At 38.2% G+C, this 24,010-nt stretch overlaps 1 protein-coding gene across 1 annotated transcript; it reads right to left on the bottom strand.

Moving 5' to 3' along the window:
* Nucleotides 1–3,652: 3,652 nt before the first annotated feature.
* TIAL1 (TIA1 cytotoxic granule associated RNA binding protein like 1) lies at nucleotides 3,653–23,686 on the bottom strand. Its single transcript, XM_007936839.2, has 12 exons — nucleotides 23,655–23,686; nucleotides 16,775–16,871; nucleotides 10,721–10,819; nucleotides 10,424–10,478; nucleotides 10,185–10,272; nucleotides 8,200–8,275; nucleotides 6,543–6,651; nucleotides 5,538–5,633; nucleotides 5,347–5,431; nucleotides 4,981–5,104; nucleotides 4,497–4,636; nucleotides 3,653–3,779 (listed from the first exon to the last, which is right to left on the bottom strand). The coding sequence occupies exons 1-12, from the start codon at nucleotides 23,684–23,686 to the stop codon at nucleotides 3,653–3,655; spliced, it is 1,128 nt and encodes a 375-aa protein (XP_007935030.1).
* Nucleotides 23,687–24,010: the final 324 nt, after the last annotated feature.

Here is a 24,010-nt window from a genome sequence, read left to right as displayed (position 1 = left end):
CTCAGGATGCAGAAGAGTATGAAGGGATGGACACTGGGAGGAGGTAACTATGGGGAGGAAGTGGGAGGGGAGCTGCTGCATTGTAAATTTTGGTCAATGACATGAGACAAAGTATATGTGAACTGCTGTATGAAAAGTGAATTTACTCTGTAAATCTTCACCCAAATCCTAATTAAAAAAAAAAAAAAGAAAGATTTAAGAGGAAAAAAAAAAAATCTCCTCATTTACATCATTTAAGAGTGAAAGCTTACATAAACCAGAAGTCTAAAATAGTTATTGCATCTTTCCAATAGAAACTAAAAATTAGCTTCAATGTTTACATTATTAAGGAGAGGCCCCCAAAATGGCTTTCAATTGTGTAAGATTTCATTTGGGCATACCTGCTGGAAATATCTAGAATGCTTCTGAATGATTTTTCTGATGCTGGCCAAACACAATCTTTACAGAGAGATACCACAAGAGATCAACCGCTGGCATTAGATGCCATCAAGCTGAGTTTTGACTCCTCTTGACCTCATGTGACAGAGGCTGTCGTCTTTATTGGAGGAGATCACTAGGTCTCCCTTTAAGCGGCTGGTGGGTTGAACTACCAACTTTTCGGTTAGCTGCTGAGTGCTTACTCAGTATGCCACCAGGGCTCCTAGGCACAGTAAAATGATGGCTCCCATACATACAGACTCCAAATTAATGAGGTCTTACTATATTACTATTCAACAGAACACACATTTTTGGAAGGACGCACATGTCTACTCCTCTACAGTCAGAGATTAAATTTAACAAAGCTAATGGTCTTTTAACACACAGAACCTAGAAAAATGAGTCATGAATCTATTCCACATACTAAATTGTTTGTTTTGTGGCAGCCTGGAAAGAGTTAATTATGCAATTAATGACAATAAGAAAAAGCCACTTACATAATCTAGTCTTTATTGAAAAGACTTACTTCAACTGTGGTTTACAGCTTTGGCTTAAGTTGGCCAGTCATTTTAGCCTCTCACTGCCAGAAGACATAAAAATCAAATAGGAATGGCATGGGGAAAACACTAGTAGAGAGATTACTAGAGCAAAGATGGTAGTCAGAAACACATCACCAAAAGAAATCTCCAAATAATTATGAAACAAGAAACATTTTTTCGCATGGCCAAGAATCTCTGCTGCTGTTTTTAATAAACATAGAAAAGGCAACGATTCTGAGGCTTAAATTGGATCAAGATAGCACTGACTTCACTTTGTGTTAAAAAAATAGTCTGACTCTGTTATCTTAACAGTTGTATTTTGAAATAGTGCATTTAATTTGGCTAAGTCGATCTACACTGTAAAAATGCTTTAACATGGAACAGCTTCCATGAACTGAACTGATCATGAAATCCTGTTCTCAGATGAGAGGAAGGACACTTCAGTCACATGCTCACCATGGCAACATACCTAGCGCCTGGATAGCCAGGAAACACTGCGACTGTGTTCAGCTGTCAACATACCTAGCGCCTGGATGGCCAGGAAACACTGCGACTGTGTTCAGCTGTCAACATACCTAGCACCTGGATGGCCAGGAACAGTGTAGCTACGTTCAGCTGTCAGTTATCTCAGTGAGTGACTTACTTTATTGGCAGACCAAAAAAGGCAAACTGAGAATTTAACAGGCTTTTATCAATGTAAGAAAAAAGTCTTTAGTTATTCAAGTTTCATATATATTCATGTAATTTTTAACTAGGAGGCATAATTGATACAATTTTTTGAACATTCTCCTTATAAAATATAAAGTTAACTTCTTCAAAAACATCCTCCAAAGACACTAACTATGGACAAAAGTAATCAGGGTAAATTTTATGAGAATGCAATAGATGACTATTGTAGTTAAAACTAAAGAAAGTGACATAAAAAATGTGGTCCAAAGATGAAGAACTTCAGACCTTGTACATTTTTATGATGAATACATGTGGCTATACTTGTAAGTGGGGGACAAAGGAAAGTAATACCAAAATTACTGTGGTTACCAATTTACAAACTGTGGTCACACCAATTTACATCATTGTTTTAAAGCTAACTGTATGCAAACTTGAAAGGTTTAAAAAATAGCATCTGTGGGTGCAAGATGCATCCTACTTACTACTTAAGCATAAAGGCTTCTTTTCTCGTTTTCGTGGCCAGGCCGCCAAGCATTTCAAAGACCAGGCTGAAGCACTGGCACCCCCTAGCTGTCAAGATTCAGACACACATCATCTTCTCTGTTTACAATGCTGTTTGAATAAAAATGTGAGGCAGTTTGTATTCACATAGGCTGAAAAGCAGCTGAGGAGCAACCCTCAGCCTTACCATCTTCTCTACACACAGCAAAGTCCAGCCTCTGCTCAGCCCATCACTTCACACACACTCCCCGTACAGAGAAAAGGCTACATACCAGTCCCCACTGGACATCTAAACTGAACGCCCAATTATAAATTGGTACAACGAACTAAGATGTTTCAGCAATTTGTTAAAAAACTCTTGGGCAAAATAGATCTAATTTTAAAAAACACCCCAAGATTTTAAAAAACACGTATACTATACAACTCATAGAACCTTGAAATAGGTTTACAAGGTTTAGAATCAAGGTATTTACATACCAAATAATGTAAAGAAAAAAATTTCCAATGACAATTTAAAATGTACTAATGCATTAAAGATTTGTATGAAATTAAAGTTAAGGCTTCTTCTGTATAATAATTTGTATAATTTTAATTTTACATAGTAGCCAACCTTGGAAATCAGTCTTGAGCATTCTCATCAGCCCACTGTCTTCAAAGCAGCGGAGTAAGTTAAGTGTTACTTCAGATAATTACATTGCTGCTACTTCTATGTTGAAGCATGCTTTTTAAACACTGCAGTTATTCAATATTTACAGCGTATCATTTAAACTTCATGTAAAAGCACAAGTATGACTGTTTGACTTCAATACAAACACCATACTTGGAATACTGCCCCCCCAAAATGAAATGTAATTTACTACGGTTTTAATAATCAACACTTTTCGACATTTAAAATATGTCTGAATGTGGACCAAACATTCGCTCAAGCATCTCAGACAACGCTGCTCCTTAGGGGATGCGGTTTCTTCGTCAGTCTGGGTTCAGGTTCTTCAGGCAGAGAAAGGAAGCACTTCCTCCAGAGTGACTCCAAAATCACGCTTGTCTTCTGCACAGCATTTTTCTCTGCTGACTTCGAATGTGGTCCATTTGGGGCGAGAGGGAGGGAGTATCAGGATGAACTTACAGGGGATCCCCAGTTTTTCAATCCTCCCTTTTCTGCTCTTTTAAAAACATAGTGAGTTAAAATACTGAACAGTAAGATAAAAATGGAATTGTATCTAAGATTCAAAACGTATCACCCACTTCTCCTATTACATCAAAATTTGCAGTCAGAATTGTCTTTATTGACTTTATTTTAGTTTTTGTACACAAAGAAAAATCATGTTCATATCCATCATGAACAAAAACTTAAAAAGGCAGAACTAGAAGACATGTGTCCTTCACCAAAGCAAAGCTGTGCTAAAGGTTCCAAACATTTCAATTTTCAAAATAAATATTCTCATTTTCCGATGTCTACTCTCGTGTCTTCAGAGTGTCCCAGGAAACTGAAGCCTGTCGTGAATGGCGACTGTGCTCAGAGCCCCAGCTCACTGTGTTTGGTAACTCGCCATGCCATATCCAGCTTGGTTAGGGGGAGGGATTACAGGGGGAGGGGCTTGTCCTTGGGGAGGTTGAGCACCAAATCCACCCATCCAAGCAGCAGACGGTGATTGACTTGGGGAGAGAAAACAACTCTTCAGCAAACACAAAAGAAAAAACAATCACCTACACATTTATAGCCAAATCTAGAAGAGCCTAATCACAGACAAACACATATCAACAAACCTACACCGAACAGAAAGAGCAAAGAAAAAAACAATACCTTGTAAAGTATAATAATGCTGCATAGCTATTAGTCTTAACTTGACTTTCAATACCTAATCTACCCATAATATATTGTATACACAGTACACTAATTTGTAAGAAAATTTAAAACACAAGTTAAGTTGAAAAGAGTTCCAAAAGAAGGAACTAATGAAAATAAAGGTCTGGGCTGGTCTGGAAGACAAAAAGTACAAAGTAGCAACCAACCCATTCAATTATCAACAAAGGCAAAAGGCTACTTTATATCAGATCAATGTCCAGTTAAACATCTTTTATAGGCAAAAATAAACAATAAACTAACAGATTAGGAATGTAAATCAAATTCTACCAGCTCCTTACTGGGGTAGAACACACTCGTGTGTGTGTTTTACTTCAACTTCCATTTCCAACTGTGTAACAAAAAATAATTTTCAGCTTCACAAACTACATTTCATACGATTTGCTTCTATAATGCTTATAACATCAATTAGCTCAATGCATTTAACTTAAATAAAGTCCCCTTAGGACAACGCAATTTTTGTCATGTCAGAATGATATCTGTTTCTATACTGGAAAAATACAACTTACTCTACTCCGAATCCTTGTTGATTCCACGGTTGTCCATACACTCCATAAGGCGGTACTTGCCACCCATTTGCCATATACTGTCCATACTGCTGTGGGTTTCCATAAACTTGGCTCCATTGGCCCCACTGGCTATAGTCCACCTAGGAAAAAGCAGATTACTGTTTTAAGTAATAAGTAAGAAATACCGTATTTGAAGAAAGAGTGGGAGACAAGGAAGAGAAAAACTAAGTAAGCACCCTTATGTGAATGGGACTCTGTTATTTATCATTGTCTAAGTTTATTGGGGTGGTGATACCTGTGAAAAGAAAGTATTAAGATTCAGTTAATACCGCAAAAATAATCACTTTTGAAATAGCATTAATAAAATCAACTGAAAGCAGCTATATGCTTTATTTTTCTGTTGGTTCATTTTACAGAATTTCCAGAGCTTTTATGTAGACATGTAAGATGGAAACTTGAAAATGTCTACAAAAAATCGAATTACCTGTTGGAAGTTTTTAGTCATATCAGGAGATTCTTTACCCCAATAGCATTTAACAACATGTCCTTCAATCGTAGTACCATTCACCGAGACAATGGCATGGGCTGCACTTTCATGGGTTGAAAATCTAAGAGAGAAAGACAGTAAAGTTTTGCCTTTTATTTTTTTAAGAACTTAACACAGTAAATAATACAGAACTTCATTAGCTTATACCTGTCAACTTGGTATTTTTTTCTAAAGTACATTATACAAATAGTAGAAAGTTCCACATTACAAAGTACTATATTAGCAAACTGCTACCTTGGGGCCAAATAATATAACAGAAAGGCATAGATCAAATCTAAGAGGATATGACAGGTAGAATTTTACCTGACAAACGAATAACCTTTCTCTGGAAAAACCCTTATTTCCATAATTTGTCCAAACGGTGAGAATGTCTGTCTCATAAGTTGATCTGAGAAACGAAAACATAACATCTTTAAGGCTCATACAGATCATGAATTAGGTGTCGACAGTGATGACGCTCCAGAGAGAAGGTGACTAGAAATCAGACACTGTACCTGTTAACCCAGAAGCAATTCCTCCACAGTAAACAGTACAATTTTTCGGACTTGACTGGTTTACTACATCTTCAAATCTCAACTGTTTAGTGTTGTCTACATGCAGGAAGAAAATGAAAATGAGGATTACTGTACAATATCACAAAGCTATCTTTCGTTAATTACCATGTACTTTTCTAAAAAGTAATAATATTTTATTCTGTTTTTGGTGATAGTTTACAGAACAAGCTAGTTTTCTACTTTCCACATATTTTCAAGTATATAGTAGTATGTGGATAAATGCCTCAACAGCATGGTAAAATATAACTTTTTGTCTTGATTTATAAAATCAGGCAGTTCACAACTCCAAAAACACTTAAACCAAAGCCCAGTTTTTGTTTTGTTTAATTTTTATTGTGATTTGGGTGAAAGTTTACAGAGTAAATTCACTTTCCATATAGCAGCTCACATACATTTTGTCTCATGACATTGACTACAATTTCTCACAGTGCAACTGCTTTCTACCCACTTCCTCCTCATAGTTACCTCTTCCCTGTGTCCTTCCCTCCCATGCCCTGCTGCCCCCAAGCTGTCTCCCTGTGCATACACAGCCCTTCTATTCTCCCATGACTGATCTCTCCAAGGAGTCTATCTACCTGATGTAAATGTTCAGCTCATATATCATCTTTTGCTTAGCTGGACGCCACAGGAGTGGGTTCAATGTCAAATGTGAAGGGCAGCTAGGGGCCATAGTATTAGCAGTCCTATCCAGCTCTAAAAGACCAGCAAACCTGGTCCTTTTTTTTTTTTAAATGATTTTGAGTTTTGTTCCATATTGTTCTCCCACTCTATCCAGGATCTCCTACATAGATCCCCCTCTGAGCAAAGCCTAGTTTTTTTTCAGACCATCAAATTCCAGATGCAATCAATCTTGCAATGTTTATAAAATATAAAGGATTTAAGACTACACCAGTATGTGATTTTGTGAAGAATCTATGGTTTTAACATATATGGTAGACATCTTACTTTCTTGGGTACTTTTCGGGGCAGGTGGTTTACGTGTGGCCCAGTTGGTTCTGATTTGACGACCACCCAACCACTGACCCCCCATATGCACAATTGCGTTTTCTGCATCCTACAGAGAAAAAAGGGAAAAAAGCAATCACACACAAAGAAATGCTAGTATATGAGTCCCAGTAAAATGAGATTAAATTTTGGCGCTGCTGGATTTAATAAATCTCAGCATTGACTTCACTGAGCATCCTAAACAAACCATAAGAAAATGATTTAAATGTGAGTGATTCATTAAACCTATTTTTAGTCATAGCTTTCAAAATACTAGGATAGCATTTACAGATCAAGTAAAGGGAAACTCACAATTTAAATATGCAAGGGAAAATCACAATCTCACTGATTATCATAAAACTTTTTTGAAGTTTCTCAAATATACACATTTGAATAAAAAAACAAAAATCTCACAAGACAAAGTTATTTCTAAATTCATTAATTTTAAAATTTATAATGCAACCTTTTTTTAATATATAGAAACTGTTTTAGAAAAAAAAAGTTTTAGTTTAAATTGCCTCCACTCCCAAATATCGACACTCTAATAGCAACAAATTCTATGCCACAAATTTAAAACTCACTGAAAGACAAAAGTCTTTTCATATTTAAAATGCTGTACCCAAAACCCAATCCACTGCTGTCACGGTGATTCCGACTCACTGTGAGTGGGCAGGACAGAGCAGAACTGCTCCAGAGGGTTTCTAAAGCTGTCACTCTTTACAGAAACAAAGCCCAAACCAAACCCACCGCCATCAAGTTGATTCTGACTCAGCAACTCTAGAAGACAGAGTAGAACTGCCCCAGAGCGTTTGCAAGGCTGTAAATTTACGGAAGCAGACTGCCACATCTTTCTCCCATGGAGCAGCTGGTGGGTTTGAGAGGTCAGCCTTCAGTTCACAGCCAAGTGCTTAACCACTGTGCCACCAGGGCTCCAGCTGTACAATGGCATAAAATAAAAATGAGTTTAGATTATCAGAATCAATGTGAATTTGTGAATAATCTAAGCACAGATGGAATATGATCCCTGCCCTTTATTTTACTGCTTCAACAAAATACAGTTTAAGTTGCTGAAACTGCTATAAAATTTCAATATCAAAGTCCACTTTATTATTTAATGTTACAAGTTATTGCAAATGTTTAGATATTTAGGTACCACTTTCTTAAAAGAATACATGCAAAAATCAAGATGATTTATGATGGATCCCACCATTTTTCAAGCCCAAAAATAAAATTTTCTTCCTTAACAGAAACAAAAGATGATTTGTTTAAATTTTCATTGACTTAATTTGCTGCAGTCATTAACATCGCAGTTCATGGTTAATGCTGAATATAAACTACCACCCTCTCCAAATTCTCATATTCAATCACTTACTCCTGTTGAGATTTACTTCTAACATATCTTATTTACCAAGCACAGATGCAATTTTAATCATTATCCTTACAGTGTTACCAGACTATCTTTTTCCAGTATTTATTTCCAAGCTCATGAAAAAAGAACGTTCTATCCTTAACACACACAAAATTACATAAAAGTTGTGTTTTGTAGCTAACATCCCAAAATGCTTGTTTCAGTTATGCTATACTAATGATTAAATTAAAGTGAGCTCAAAGAACGTACCAGTTTGTTATAAAAAGATACAAAACCATAGCCTTTGGATTTCCCAGTCGCCATGTCCTTAACTACCCGGGCATCCCTGTGGAAAGAAGCACAGCTAAATGAGGGAAGTGAGAGTCAGCCTCAGAATAAAAACTCAAAGGAACCACACACACTGTATTGTGAGCATTTTTTAAAATAAAATTTCAGTTAGCCCTAATTAACTATAGCCATTCCTCAACTCTCCCTAATGTTTCTTTACCTGTTAGAAAAAAGCAGTAGGACAAAAACATGTAATAAACATGCAATCTAATCAAATAGCCTGTGCTTTCTAAACTAAATGCTCAAATTTGAAGATTAAAAGGAACAGTAGTTTCCTTTTCTTAATATTCTATTGGCTAGTGTCCTCTAAGGTTTACCGATTCTATAAATTACTGTCACAATGCTAACTACTTTACCATGCAATCTCTAAATAGTTAAATGTCTTCTGCCTAGTGATACAAAATATATGAAATATTAAAAAATTGAAAAAGAGGAAAAAATAGGAATTAAAAAGGCATACATGGCCTGTTAACAGATTTCTTTATTTTTCTTGGTCAATTCTCTACCATCATTTTGGAGTTTGGGCAGCTGTAAATTTTGAAAAATTGACATTTTCAGAAATTTAAGAAAGGAGAATAAAAAACTAACAACAATGCTAAGCACACCAGTACGAAAACAACAAATTTACACAGAAATTTTAGTGAGTAAGTTAAAATGATTGGAAATATAGAACTCCACTGAATATAGAATGTTAAAATGTAAATACTAAAATATGTATATATAAATAATGTATAATAAGAATAAATAGAAATGAGAAAAAAATCTACAACTGAGTTCCAGTGTGCACAGTTCCTTGCAGTTAGCCTTCAAGATCCTGTCCATTCTTATGAGCAATTCTGCAAAATAACCAGAATGCTATTACTTTTAATTGTGACTTGGACTTTAAAAAAACTGCAGGTCTCAGGTATAAATAAAGATTGAGAAACAGCAACCTGTATTATTTTTTATACTGATTTTTAAAACAGTACTACTTACCACATTTAGAGATTAAAAAGCAAAGCAAACATCAAAATAGAAAATTAAGAATTAAATCTTTCTTTTAATTAAATTAAGTATAAAGAACAACAAATGGTATAAAGAAAGAAATGCTGTTGTTCTTAGTTGAAACATTCTTGTAAAGTAGTACTACAACATTTAATTTAGATTCACAGGAAGTAAACATATAAACTAGTTTTATTCAGAAAGATAAATGTGATAAACATTTTATAGAATTTTTAACCAGTTTAATTTTCTAATGTATTTGCATCAAGTAGTATACAATGAAACTTAAGCATAGAATTTGTTAAAAAATCAAACCACATTTGCCTCCTAACTAGTAAAATCAAAAACCACTAACAAAAATACCTACTAATTAATCCCACACTTATGACTCAGACATTGAAACATTTTAACATTGTGAGAGCACTACTTTCACTTACAGCTAAATTATCAAAACACAATTATCGTTACAATTAAATAAGAACATTTCTACTTTATTCACATTATACTCAAGGATTTACCTACTTTTCCCCATTTATAAATTCCTCCTATGAAACTTTAAAATACAGTATAAATCACACTTATTTTTGATTATTCCATTATCCTTAACCACCAAATTTTGAAAATATTGACAAAAAGTCTGACTTTGATAGGTTTTATTACCCAAACATCTGCTTCAAAGATAACAAACAGAATCACTGAAGTTTTTTAAACACATTATATATACAGGATTAAATGAAAATAAGACCCCAAAACATTCAAATGACATTAACATTTTCAACAACATTACTAAAAAAAAAAAAAAAAAAAAACGAACAAACAAACAAACCCCACACTAACTAAGGAAAGAAAATCTAGATTCCAATACAAGTTAATCATACACAATTTTGCCTATCACTACTGAATATAGTATTAATTATGATACTTACGATATTTTACCAAAGGGGGCAAAAGCGGATTTGATATCTTCTGTTGTTATTTCTGGACTCAAATCCCCAACAAACACATGGAAGTGATCTGAAATCAAAGCGTTTGGTAATCAAATACTTCAGAAATCAGCCACCGAGTGTTTAGGCAACAATGAAGGAAGGGCACCCTGTTTGGGCTGGAGATGCTGCCAGGGTGATTTCAGGCCTCTCCCACAGTAAAATGCAGCAGAAGTACTTACTGGAAGTATCTTTTTTCTGGCTACTTGGTGTTGTTGCCCAGTTTACTTTGACCTCCTAAAAATAAAGATTATATTTAATACAATTATTAAGCATGTTATTATGATCGTAACACCACTTTTAAATCATCTATCAAGCACAAGCATTTATTTGTGTAAAAACACTAGACTGAATAAAGTAAAAGCATGACTCAGCAGCTAAGTATTTGTTAAAAAATTCACTAAAGATGATTTAAAACTAATTTGACATGCAAATGTGCACACTCATTTTTTATAGGAGCCATCATCCTACGTTCTTACCTTTCCCAAAATTTTTCGCCCATTCATAGCAGCTAATGCAGCAGCTGCATCCCTGTGTTCATAAAATTCCACAAAGCAATATGGGTCATTGCTTGTATGCTGCAAAACAGAAAATCCAACAGAAGAGTTGACCCTTCTGCTATCGGGTTGCTGAGAAGAAAATCCAGGAAAAAACATTACTGATAGCTAGGAATGTACACAGGACGATTGCATAAGCTTATGAAAGCCTAACACTTTAAAGATAAGATTTATAGCTAAACCAGACTTTTTAAACCTCAGATTACTGTTGTATTCAAACACAACTATAAAGGCAGTATAGAACCATGACTATCAGTATTAAACAAAAAAATCTTAGTGTTATGACACTGTAGATAGATAAAAGCAGACCAGGTCACCAATGATTAAAGAGAGCAATGAAAAAAAATTATCTGCTAGTCTATAATGCCTTTAGATTACTTCATAGCCACTTATGTAGGCAATAAAGTAGCTTACTGATAAAGATCAAAATACAGAAGTCTGGTGAAGGATACTAAACACAAAGCAGAAGTTTACATTGGACCAAACAATATCTCAAGCTCAGATTTTTGAGAGATGAGCAACACTGCTTCCCACTGCTCTTCTCTCCCAAATCATGTTTAAAAAGGTTTAACAATTTTTTTTAAATTTAAAAATTTATGTTTATAAATTCTACTTACAATCCTTCCTAAACTGTATCCTCCCATGACTATTAAAAATACAGAAATGAACTAACTTCACAAACTTCACTCCTGATCAAAACTTGGATTAGTACTACAGATCACAATACTGCTACAAAGACTGGATGGATTACATACATTCTCTTCTCTGGATAAGGAAGGAATAAGAATAGAAACTGAAAAATTAAGATTTATAACCAGCTACTGAGATCAATATTCTGATCTTCCAAACTATTCTAACGAACTGGAGAGTCTATATACTTTGAATTTGATCTTCCATAGAACACAGAAAGACACTAGTGATCAAGAGAGTAATTTCTGAAAATGCATCTGAATCAAATATTCCCAGACAGAGCTGGAATTCTGCATCACAGAAACACCAATACGAGAGATGCTTATTCTTACATTCTACCACAACATTTTGCTTGCTGCCAGATGGCAAATCAGTACTTATAAAGACTATGAGAAGTAGCTAGTGCTACTAGCACCTAGGTGATAGCCAGGTCATCACTTAAAATAACGGAAATGACTTTTCATATTACAATTACAACCTGATTAGATAGTTATTCAACTGTACAGATGTGTTTTTTAGGTTAAAAACGTTCATCACTGTTCAATGTAAAATGCCCTGTAAAGATAATATTTAAAATCTGGAATTCTAGTTGGACTTACAAGGGGTAAAAATACCAGATAAAATAAAGATCTTTTCAACAATCACTGTTTTTCACTCCAGGAAAGTTTTAGAAGAAAAATCCAAAATAAGACGTCTAAAACAATAGAGGCGAAGCGACCAGAGGCATTTCCTTGAGGGGAAAAAAGTGTGATCATTAATACTGACAACAAAACTACGGGCTCTCATACAAAAATCCTAATGCCAAAGCCATGTGAACTCAGTTAAGAAACAGAGAAAGAAAATGAGGGAAGTCTCCACAGAAAAATACACACTTAAATTTCTCTTGTAAAAGAGCTGATGTTTACCAGCAGCACTCATTAAGAAAGGATTTAAAAGCAAGTAAGTAGCTAAAACTGTGCTAGTTGATTTTCCCTTTTGCTCCTACTTCTTATGCCCTGATGGTCTCTAGCAGAAACACTGGTAACTGTAGCAAAACATCCATCCAATGATCTATCTGTGATAATGTGATGTATGATGACGTACACCAATGGCCGTCAAGTCGACTCTGACTCACGGTGACCCCACATGTGTCAGGGGAGAACTGTGCTGTGCACCACAGGGTTTTCAACGGCTGACTTTTCAGAAATAGACCACCAGGTCTGTCTTCCAAGACCTTTTCAGCTGGCAGCCCAAGCACGTTACCCACTTGTACCACCCCAGGGCTCCATAACAACATGTGTTAATGTGCTGTGGAGTTGGATCTGACTCATAGTGACCCCCCCTTGGGTTTCTGAGGCATCATCACTACGGAAGTAGATTGCCCAACCTTCCTTCCAAGGAATGGCTGGTGGGTTTGAACTGCCAGCCTTCTGGTTAACAGTCAAGTGCCTTAGGCACTATGCTACCAGAGCTCCTCCATAATAACACAGACTCTAGAAAACATACTGATGCATACTGACCTGACTTCAGATTTACACTAGTCATAGGCCAGATCCCCCCTGCTATACCTTCCAGAAAACAACATTAAAACAATATATATACACACATGGAATTTAAAGCACCATTAAGGCACATCCCAACTGTCAAAGATTAAAATTTTTTTCAACGTTTGCCTTACAATCAGTAATACACATTTATTATAGTAGATGGAGAAAGCATGAATCTAAGATAAAGAATATCTGAAGTAAAAATCCTGAAACTAAGGGGAAAAAAAGGACTTTTTCATAGATTAAAGTAAGATTTATGAAAGGAAAATAAAATGCTCAGACCTTTTATACTAGAGCTCATAACCTTAAGCAGCTCTCCATTTCACACCATCACCCAGGGTGCTTACCTCAATTAGTGCTGTCACCAACTTTTGTTTAATGACATAAATGTCAAGACAGAAATATAAGAGTGCCCAATTATTGAAAAGTCCACATCCAGGTAGTTCTGGAATATGGATACAATACAAAAATTCCTTTCAAGTCCCTCCATCCCCCAAATGGAAGTATAAATCCATAAGCCCATAGGTTTAAAAATAAATAAATAGTTAAATAAAATTTTACCAAATGTTTTCCAAAACTTTTGAGTGATTCTTTTTACTCTTTCATGTGCCACTCTCTCCTAAATCCACTCCGGTCAGTTTCCATCCTGACATGCCACTGAAACTGTCTGTCAAGCTCACCACAACCACTGTGCAGCTCTGGTGGTGTAGTGTCTAAGGCATCTAACTGCTAACCAGAAGGCGGTTCAAACCCACCAGCCATTCCTCGGAAGGAAAACTGGGCAATCTACTTCCACAGAGGTATCTCCTTGGAAAGCCAAGGAGGGGTCACTACGAGGCCAAGCGACCTGACGGCAGTACGTGTAGTTCCGGATCCCTCTGTCCTCATCTTGACTCCCAAGCAGCGCTCAAAACTGGTGATGGCTATTCTCCACCTTCAAACACCCTCTTATTCCGCCTCGCCATGCTTTTCTCGGTCTTCTTGTTACCTCACAGGATGATCCTCCAGAAGGTGCTTCTCCCTCCTTCCCTCGACTTACTGATACCAAGGTGCTCAGGGCTCAGCCTACACCCCTCCACTCCCCTCTGTCAGCACCCCTGCAGGCGCTCTCATCTAGCCCCCACAAGACACGCCGCTGTCTACCTGCAGCAGTGGTCCTGCCAGAGCTCCAATGAAGTCATCCAACTCCCTGCATAAACGTCCATGTGGATCAAGTCTTAAATTTATCAACAGCCATTTCCTACCACTCCTCCACTCACCCCGTATCTCCCTCCATCACTCCTATTTTAGCAAACAGCATTATCACCTACGCAGTTGCACAAACAAAAATCTTAGGGTTGTCTTGCTTTCTCTGCGTTACTTCCCAGCCAATCCATTCCTAAAGTCTACCCCAAAATATATCCCAAATTTATCTACCTCTATTTCAACAGTCATCACTCCAGAGAACAAGCCCTCATCATTTCTTATACCTACATAGTGAAAAAAACCCATATGGCGCCCTTCCTTCCATTCTTGCCCTCTGCAATCCATCTCTACACAGCAGTCAGTCCACAAACAGCTTAATCTAAAAAACACAAATCATTCTCCTGCTTAAAACTCTCTGGTGGCCTGCCTGCTACTGCAACCCAAATAAAACCTGCAGCGCTCACATGGGCCATAGTGCCCTGTGTGATTGTATACCCTGCCCACCTCTCTGGACTCACGGTCCCACCACTCCCCTCCACCACTCACCAGCTTCCAGCCATCCTGGTCTTTGGTTCCAGGAACACACCAAGCTCATTTCCAACTGAAGGCCTTTGTATTGGGCTGTTCCCTCTGCCTCCAACTCTTAGTACAGGTGGTTCCATCTTGTCATTCACATCTCAGCTCAAAGAGGCAACATGTTTCCTTACCACTACCCTGTATTAGAGCTCTGGTAGCGTAGTGCCTAAGGCACTTGACTGCTAACCAGAAGGCTGGCGGTTCAAGGCCACCAGCCACTCCTTGGAAGGAAGATGGGCCAATCTACTTCCATAGTGATACTGCCTCAGAAACCCAAGGAGGGGTCGCTATGAGTTAGGTCCAACTGGACGGCACATAACACCACCACCACCCTGTATTGGCACCATCCCTCCAATGACCATCGCGGCCTTCTGTTTCATTCTCTTCATATCTCGTCTCTATCACAAATTCTGTTGTGTATGTGTTTACTGACAATACTCTCACAAATAGGCCGCCTCATCTGTCTGGCTCTCCATCATTTCCCCAGTGCCTTCACTAGTGTCTAGCACAAAGTGAGATTTTGATTAATGAAACAAAGAATGAATGATAATCAACGACAGAAAGGGAAAACATACACCAGAACAAAATGATGAGCTCCCTTAGTTAGGAAAGATGATCAGAAGCCCGGTATGTTACACAAATTTGAAAAGTTTTCCACTGTCTCAGAATAAAATACCAACTTAGGATGGTTTCTGGCCCCTGCTAAACACTCCTGTCTCCTCCCTGGCATACAGTATGACTGATCCCACCCTAAACTCCAGTGACACTACAATTTCTATTTCCCCTCTTGCTCTCACAAGCACTTGTGTTATCTCTAATTACTCCCCTAGATCAAGGATCTTCTCTCCATCTGGAATCCCTTCTTCCCAAATTCCTTTCTAGCCTATTTCCACTCCCTTTTAGGTTTCAGATAAGATACTAATTCTTACAAGGACCTCCCCAACCTCCTAAAAGTATACTAGACATCCTCCCTATGTGCTCCCACAATGCTTTGAGCTGTTTCCTTTCATCTCATTTATTAACTGGTATCACCAGTGCCTGTTAACCCCTGTCTCTCTGACCAGACTCTGAAATTCTATGGGGCTAGGGACTGACTTATTCACCACTGGGCCCCTCACAGTTTAGTAGTGCCTGGTACACAGTAAATATTTTAAGAAAAGAAAAAGGCTGAACATATGAGTTGCTTTGGCACTGCTACCTGGTCTTAACCAAGAAAATATAAAAATCAAGTTCTACTTGAAAAAGGAGAGTAAAATTATTAACCCCAAAATTTAAATTCCTACAACAACATCTACATACAGCTGCTCTGTCATTAATATTTACTCAAAACCTAAGAGATGCACAGTGCTACACTGTGAACATAATAATCTGCTCTTTTATATACAATACCTGAACTTTAAATGTCCTACTTGAACCAGGAACAATCTTACTGGACTTGTAAGAAGTACCATCTACTTTTTCACCACTGTGAAATAGGGGCTTCTTGAGATAAACTCTAACTTTTTATAAGCAAAATCATTTGAAAATAACTGTACCAAGAAAGGAAGAGTCCTGTTACAGCAGTGGTTATAGTGCTCGGCTGCTAAATGAAAGGTCGGCAGTTTGAACCCATCAGCCACTTGCTCCACAAGAGAAAGATGTGGCAGTCGGCTTCCTTAAAGAGTTAGTCTTGGAAACCCTGTCAGCCAGTTCTATTCCATCTTTATAGGGTCACTATGAGTCAGAACTGATTCAGCAACAGTGTTTTTTTGGTTTTATATCATGAGGAATGGCCAATTAAGACTAATAACAGAAACTTTGCCCTCTCAAATAAAATAGGATTCTAAGCCTAGTTTGCAGACAAATTAAAAGTAATAAATCAATGCAACAAACATGAATTTCTCCACTAGAATAACTTTAGGCCTAAAATGACTTTAAGAAATGATGCTAATCAACTCACTTATCTCAAAATATTAAACATCATGCTAATTGACAACACACGTAATTGGGAAGGTCTTACCTCTGTTATCATTTTACAGCTTTTACAGGGTCCAATCTGACTAAATAACTGAAGTATAAGGACTTCTGTCACATCTCTGGAGAGGTTACCTACATATCTGTACAAGAAGAAGAAGAAAAAAATCAGAAATTTTCCTTCAGCTTAGACTCTAAATTGTTATTATTTAGCTCATCACCTTTTATTTTAACTTCCTCTGTCTCCAATAAATTTTTTCCCAATTAAATGCAATCCTATGAAAGTAAGATTAACCCTTATTTAGGAAAGGAGTAATTGTTCTTAGGCCACTAGCGTACCACTTCAGAAGACATTATAAAGGACCAATCAGTGAGACCTTGCATAAGCCAAAGATGTACTATCCTGGACCCTAGATAGCAGTTTCTCATCTTACTCTAATGGTTAAATCATCTTCAGTGCGTAAACTACAGCTTCTGGATGTGAGATCTACTTTAAAATAATTTATAACATAAATATACCACATAACAAAAAATAATGATTCATTAAAATACCTGATCATAAGACTTAAACAAATAACGAAATGAACAAAGAGAATTAAAGTGAGGTTACAGTAAAACACACAGGTATGAGAGGCCCCTTTTTTTCTTTTCCTTTTTGGCTAAACAAGATTGGCAGCAACGATATGTCTTTACTGTTTTGTTTTAGGCAAGTAAAGTACAAGTGAAAGAAAAGAAAACCTCGTCATTTTAGCATCAGAATCAACACAATACATTTTTATATAGGTAACAAATGTAAAATTTTCTTTTAGAAATTAAGAGTAAAATTAGAAAATCCACATATGCTTTCAACGATGAGCATTTTTATTTATTTTTTTGAACTACAAACCGAACATAAATATTTCGTATGAAAATTTGAAGTACAGGTAAGTTTAAATGTAAAAAAGAAAAAGTTACTTATAACTTGACCACCCACAGATGACCACCTCATCATATATCTTATACCATGAATTTATCTTAATAAACTGCTGAACTTTTAAGTCTTTCTGGGAGTCAGTGTATAAAGGTGGGAAACCTTTTTAAATTTTCAAACTTATAATGAACAACCTCATAAACCAAGCAATATTTATAAAATTTAACATAATTTCTTCTGGAAAGAAAGGGACCTAAGCTTTATTCTTCTAATTTATAACATCTGGAAACTGAGTGCTTAGACCAAAATAAGTCTTGTACCCATTGGTTGCCATAGTGAATACACAACAGCTTTCAGATGGGACTGCTTTAGGTCCACTACGCCATCTTTTCCTCGTGATTAAAGGAGGGCTGATCATCGATGGGCCACACACTGACAGACAGCAGCAGTGAAAGGTTACAGGATTATAAACTCACCGTATACACAGCTGCCAGCCCTATTTTAACCCATAAGGTTTGTGAGCCTGTATTCATGATATAATTTCTTTTTGCACAAAATAAACCAAATCTATAAGGAACTTCATGAACGAGTGGCCTCAATCTCCTAAAGGGCTAGTTAGCGCATTTCTAAGAGAACAGAAGAAGAATGAATAAAATCTACTTTTCTTATATTGAAGGTACAAAACAAAAATAAAATGGCTACTTAAATTTAAATTTAAGTAATTTAAAACAGACATTGTTTACACATAGATTTGTTCAGGAAAAACTTCAATACACAACAATCATAATAAAAGACATTACTGTAATAGAGTTTTTTACTTCATGTCAAACTATTTCCAAACAGTAATAGATTTTGAGCAATTCTGAGAGGCACATTTTGACTATTAATATATATTAATAGCACTGATGCCCAAGAGTAAAATGTTAGTATCTAAGTTTAGAATGTTGTGAAACTTAACAGAAATCCAGTTTTAGGTTTCTCATATTTCAGATACCTCCAGTAAAACGGGAAAGAAGCAAACAATTCCAAAATTAACACAGAAGACCAGCCATGCAACATGTTGTTGTTTTGTGTAGTTGAGTCTATTCTAACTGATAGTGACTCTATGTAACACGGAGAATTGCCCCATGGGGTTTCCCAGGCAGGAAGGCACTCCGGTGGTGCAGTGGCTGCTAACCAAAAGGTTGGCCGTTTGAACCCACCGGCCACTCTGTGGGAGAAAGATGACACAGTCCACTTCCATAAAGACTTACAGCCTCGAAAACCCTATGGGGCAGCTCTACTCTGCCCCAGAAGGTCACTGTGAGTTGGAATCAATTCAATGGCAGTGGGTTTGGATTTTCTGGTTTCAACTTTACAGAGACAGGTCATCAGAGGTCATACATATAGAATATCTTAATTTACCAGAACAAAAACAATATTAATTATTTCATTTCATCCAAATTTCAGATTGCCTTTTTCTTTACTCAGAGTTCTGTAATTCATGCATAATAATTTTATCCGTCAAGTCGGACCCGACTCATAGCGACCCCTCCTTGGGTTTCCCAGGCGGTATCATTACGGGAGTAGATTGCCCAATCTTCCTTCTGAGGACTGGCTGGTGGGTTTGAACCGCCAATCTTCTTTCTGGTTAGCAGTCAAGTGCTTTAGGCACTACACTACCAGAGCTCCCATAATAATATCTAACAGATACTTTTTGTAAATTTTAAAATACTGTACTATATGGTTTAATCTGTCCCAAAATAAATACTAATGAAAATATTTAAGGAAATATCCAATAGTTGACCTAGTAAGAATATAATTCCTTGGTAGTCCAACATTTCTTTTTCTTTCCAAATTATAATTTCTACATTTCATTTTCTTTCTATTCTGGCTATATGACATTAACATTAATATATTCTAAGTCTTTAAATATATAATTTTTACCTGATATATACAAATAACAGGAAAAGACAAGCGTCTTAAATTCCTGTACTGAGAAGTTACTTCAAAGAGTAAACACTTAGGAAATTGCCAATAATTTTTAGCAAGAAATTTTAAAAAATAATAAGAAGGCATACCTTAGAATTCTGTTTTATCTTCTAAGAACAGGAACTGTAAGGATGTAGGAACTAAAGCATTCACAACTAAAAATGATGCTTTTATTTCTACTACCAGGGTTAAAATCCAGTTTGAGACGAGAAACTTGGCAGTTTCACAGCAGGCAAAAGTTCACATTGCCAAACTACTTTCTATGTCCAACAGGGCAGAAATTTAAGTTAAGACTATCATGCCTTTCAGAAGACTAATCACAGCCTTTCAACCTGGACTGTGCTCTCCTCCCTCTGAAGAGTAGCTCTATCAAGGTTGAAATTACCAACATTTTTACACAAAATACTACAGTTAAATTTAAAGACACTTTTTAATTTTATTCCTGACAAATTCCTAATAACAGAAGATTTTGCAACAGTATCTTTCAATAGACTATTAATAAATTGTTCAATTTGTCAACGTTCCATTTTAGGGAGGAGGCAAAGTGGAGGAGAGATGCAGAACTGACCAACTATGTAAGAGCTGGCAACACACATACTTTAAAGAAACAGCATAAATAAGTTGAACAAGGGGCCTAATACAGCCATGGATTCATGGTATACAAACAAAAGAACACAAACCCACTGTCACTGAGTCGATTTCGATCCATAGCTACCCTACGGGTCGGAGTAGAAACTGCCCACAAAGTTTCCAAGGCTTTAACCTTAATAGCAGACGGCCACATCTTTCTCCCACAGAGTGGCTGGGGGTTCCAACGCGCCCACCTTACAGGTAGCAGCTGAGCGCTTAACCACTGGTCCTTAACGCCATGATATAACTGTAATGGGATTTTGTGGTATTTTCTTCTGCTGTTGCCCTTAGATGCTCAGCTTGCACTCTAACCACTAGTTACTGCCTCCTTTGGACAGCACCTTGATCGTGAAGAAAATGCCCTAAGAATGGCCCTGGTAATACACTATTATCCCAGACTCACAATTCCTACCAATTTTTGTGCACTGGATAGGTGAAAACAAACTCAAATACAACAGTGCACTATTATAATTTAGCATCGTATTATGGATTCAAATGCACCATGGATCCAATCACTGCAGTATAAAGCTACACAGTGAAAGCCTGAAATGTGTGTACCAAGAAGCAGGTGTCAGGAAGGCCAGTTCCAACATCAGTGTAACACAGCATGACCCCATTTGTTTGCTTATTTCAAAGTTACTCAATACATGTCACCCCAAAATAAATGTCAGACGAGAATGACAGATATCCGAAAAAAGAGCTTTAAAGCAACTATGTGACAAACAGAGCTTTTGGCTCAACATCAAAGCAATTCTATGCCACTTTAAATACCATCAAATAAATTAGTAATAGTGTAGGTAATGAATATTGAAAGACCTACCTAGGCTATAAACACCATATTGTTTTCTGAAGATAGAACCATATGTCTTAGCTTGTGTGTGTCTGCAGGAAAAAAACCTCACTAGTAACACACAGGCATTTAAAACAACAGTTTAAGACAAGCTTTGTTAAAAGTACATTTTTAAAAAACATCCTAGTGACTTGAAAACCTAATCTATAGATCACAGTGTAAAATACAAGCAGGATCTCCATAAACAAGCTAAAACAAACCCTACTGGACTTCAACCTCTAAAATCACATTCAAACGTTTCATGTTATTTTTATCTAGTGAAGAAATATGTAAAATGCACACTTAAAAAAAAATCTACTCTGAATTATTTCATTAAGCTGACAAAAATCCCAATTGTGAAATGTGTTTGTATCTCGAAATTTCACACTTGAGGATTAAAAAACAAATAAATAAAAAGCAACAGACTGGACCATGCATGACAGTAATGTCTGCCTGTAATTTTAAAATATTCATCCAGTACCTCTTATGTTCCAGGCAGTGAACTAAGTGCTGCAGGATTAAGACCTAGGAGGATGGAGCAGGCCTTGTCTAAAAATATCTCACCAGGGAGAAGAGTGGGAGAAGGAAAAGGGAAGACAGCATAGTAAACATGGACTCACATGTGCAACAAAGCTTCAGACGTTTATTTACTCATCTGCATACATGCCACATTTTTAGACAACTGTAAACACAGACAATTTAAATGTGTTGCAGAGAAAGGACAAGGGAGGCTAGAGAAAGTAGAGGTAGGAAATAAGTGACAAATTAGTTTATCAGCCTACTGGGGAAAGTTTGATGGGGGTGAAGACAGGGCAGAGGCAAAGGCAGTTATATGAGCAACAAGGATTAAAACAGCATATTGTTTAGCATGACAAAACCAGGCAATCCCCTTTCTAAGGAACAGATACATACTTAAAATTCATGAGAAAAATGCCATGAAACTTTACCAATTATTTAGTAGCTTCCATGATGATTTTTTAAATACAATGTAACTTTCATCTGCTAAATACATGGCAGCTAGGTGCTAATTTGTTCTCCCAGATGTTTCTATCAAAGTACACATCACTAATTAAATACTTGGCTTCAACAGATACATGTTAATGGACAAATTTCAAGTTTGTCCCACTTTTCACCTTTCTGGGAAGAGAAGGCAGTAATGCACAAAACACAAACATAAAAGTTCTGCTAAACAGGCTTTTCATTCATGCACTTGATGCGCTTAGGTTGGCCTCAAATTCTCAAAACAGAATGACAAATACTTTAATAAAACATTAGAGGAATAGAAGTGAAAAAGAATGAGTAGATGGCTGAAAAAAAAAAAACAAAAACAAACCCAATATCAACATTCAACATCGATGTATCTTCACTCATCTTTCTTTTGGTAGACGAGATGAGAAGCTAATCAAACTCCTCGACTATCCACCTTCATCTATTCTCCCAAAAGGAATTTCCCCATCAGACAGCAGAGCCAAGTGAACTATGATCCTATCAACAGCAGGCGGGGACCAGAGAAACAAAGCAGCGACGTGACGCCTCAAGGTAGGGGTGCTGCGCCTCGAGGGGCTAGGAAAACCGAAGGTGCTCAATTTTAACACTTCATCAGAAATTATCCTAACTTGGAGGAGGGGGGGAAAAAAAAAAAAGATGCAGGAGAAAGGAGTGCCACGTTATCCGAAAGGAAGCCAAACGCTGAGTCATCATCTTCATCAGGAAAGGAAGGATACTCGAGTAAGAGGTTGGAAGATGAAACTCATTCATTAGATTGAGCTTACAAGCAAAACGCGACAGCCAGCCAGAGGACAAAGCGCCCCAAGACACATGTCGAACAGCAGATGAGGACATCATGTGAGCCAACGCTGAAGGTTTCGACGCACAGATTAGCAAGAGGCAACGTCAGAAGAGCAACGGGACTTTCAACAACTGGCTGTCAGTTTAGCGTAGGAAGAGCTCCAAGTAAACTTCGTTATCCAAGAAAGGAAAGATGCTCGGGCGGCCAGAGGCGTCCTTTTCGCACTTCAAAAGTAGCGGGCGCTCGGCGGGTGTTTCTGACAGTGTGGGCGGGGGCACGTGGGACAGAGAGCGAGAAGGGGCGAGAGTGGCGGACGAGTGTCCGGCTTCCTCCGAGAGCTGAGCCGGGGAGAAGAGCCGCGAACACTCGCTCCGGGGACGAGGAGGGCGTGAATGCTAATTCCTCCCGGCCGGCAGCTGCGGTCCCACCCCCACCAGGCCCTGCCCCTGGACCATAGCTCCTTGCCCCCAAAGCAAACGGGGAGCAAGGCGCCCTGCCGGCCCTGACAGCCTCCGCCGTGCAGAAACCGGGCCTGGGAGGAGTGTGCAAAGAAGAGCGCGAGAGAAAAAGGTCGAGACCAGCCCCAGACCCAAGGAAGTGACCGTGTTTGGGGGAAGGGAGGGTTTCCTTCCCAAGGAAAAGGGGACAGAATGAGGAATGCACTTTGTGTCCGCGCCACCCCGGCCGGGAAGCCGCCGCCAGTCCCAGCTTCAGTCCCCGCTCTCCTGCTCCCTCCCCCAGCGTCCCGCGGTGCCCAGGCCTCTCGGCGCCTGGCACCCCCGGTCTCGGGTACTCACAGAGTCCGGGGCTGCCCGTCGTCTTCCATCATGGTGGGTGCGACGGAGCGATCCCGGGACAAGGGGGAGGGCAGGGCTGGGGAGGGGAGGGGTGGGGAGGAAGGGGAGGGGGGCTCCGGGCGCCGGCTGGGGACAGAGGAAAAGGCACCGAACCCTGCTCTCGGGCTCTCTCCCCCCAGCCCGCTCCGGACACTGCGCTCCTACCAGGAGGAGCAGGAGGAGGAGGAGGATGAACAAAATGGCCGCCGCCACCAGCCAGGCAGGAAACGGGGCAGAGCGCAGGCGCGGCCCGCCAGGTCACCGCTCAGGCCGGCCGCGACGGCCTGTACCAGGGAGAACTGAGGGGCAAGAAAAAA

The sequence above is a fragment of the Orycteropus afer genome, unplaced genomic scaffold (genome assembly GCF_000298275.1).
Source record: "Orycteropus afer afer isolate SDZICR_OR568_19922 unplaced genomic scaffold, OryAfe1.0 scaffold00038, whole genome shotgun sequence".
Classification (NCBI taxonomy): domain Eukaryota; kingdom Metazoa; phylum Chordata; class Mammalia; order Tubulidentata; family Orycteropodidae; genus Orycteropus; species Orycteropus afer.
Note: the sequence above shows the minus strand (reverse complement) of the source record. Positions and strands in the feature narration are given on the sequence as shown.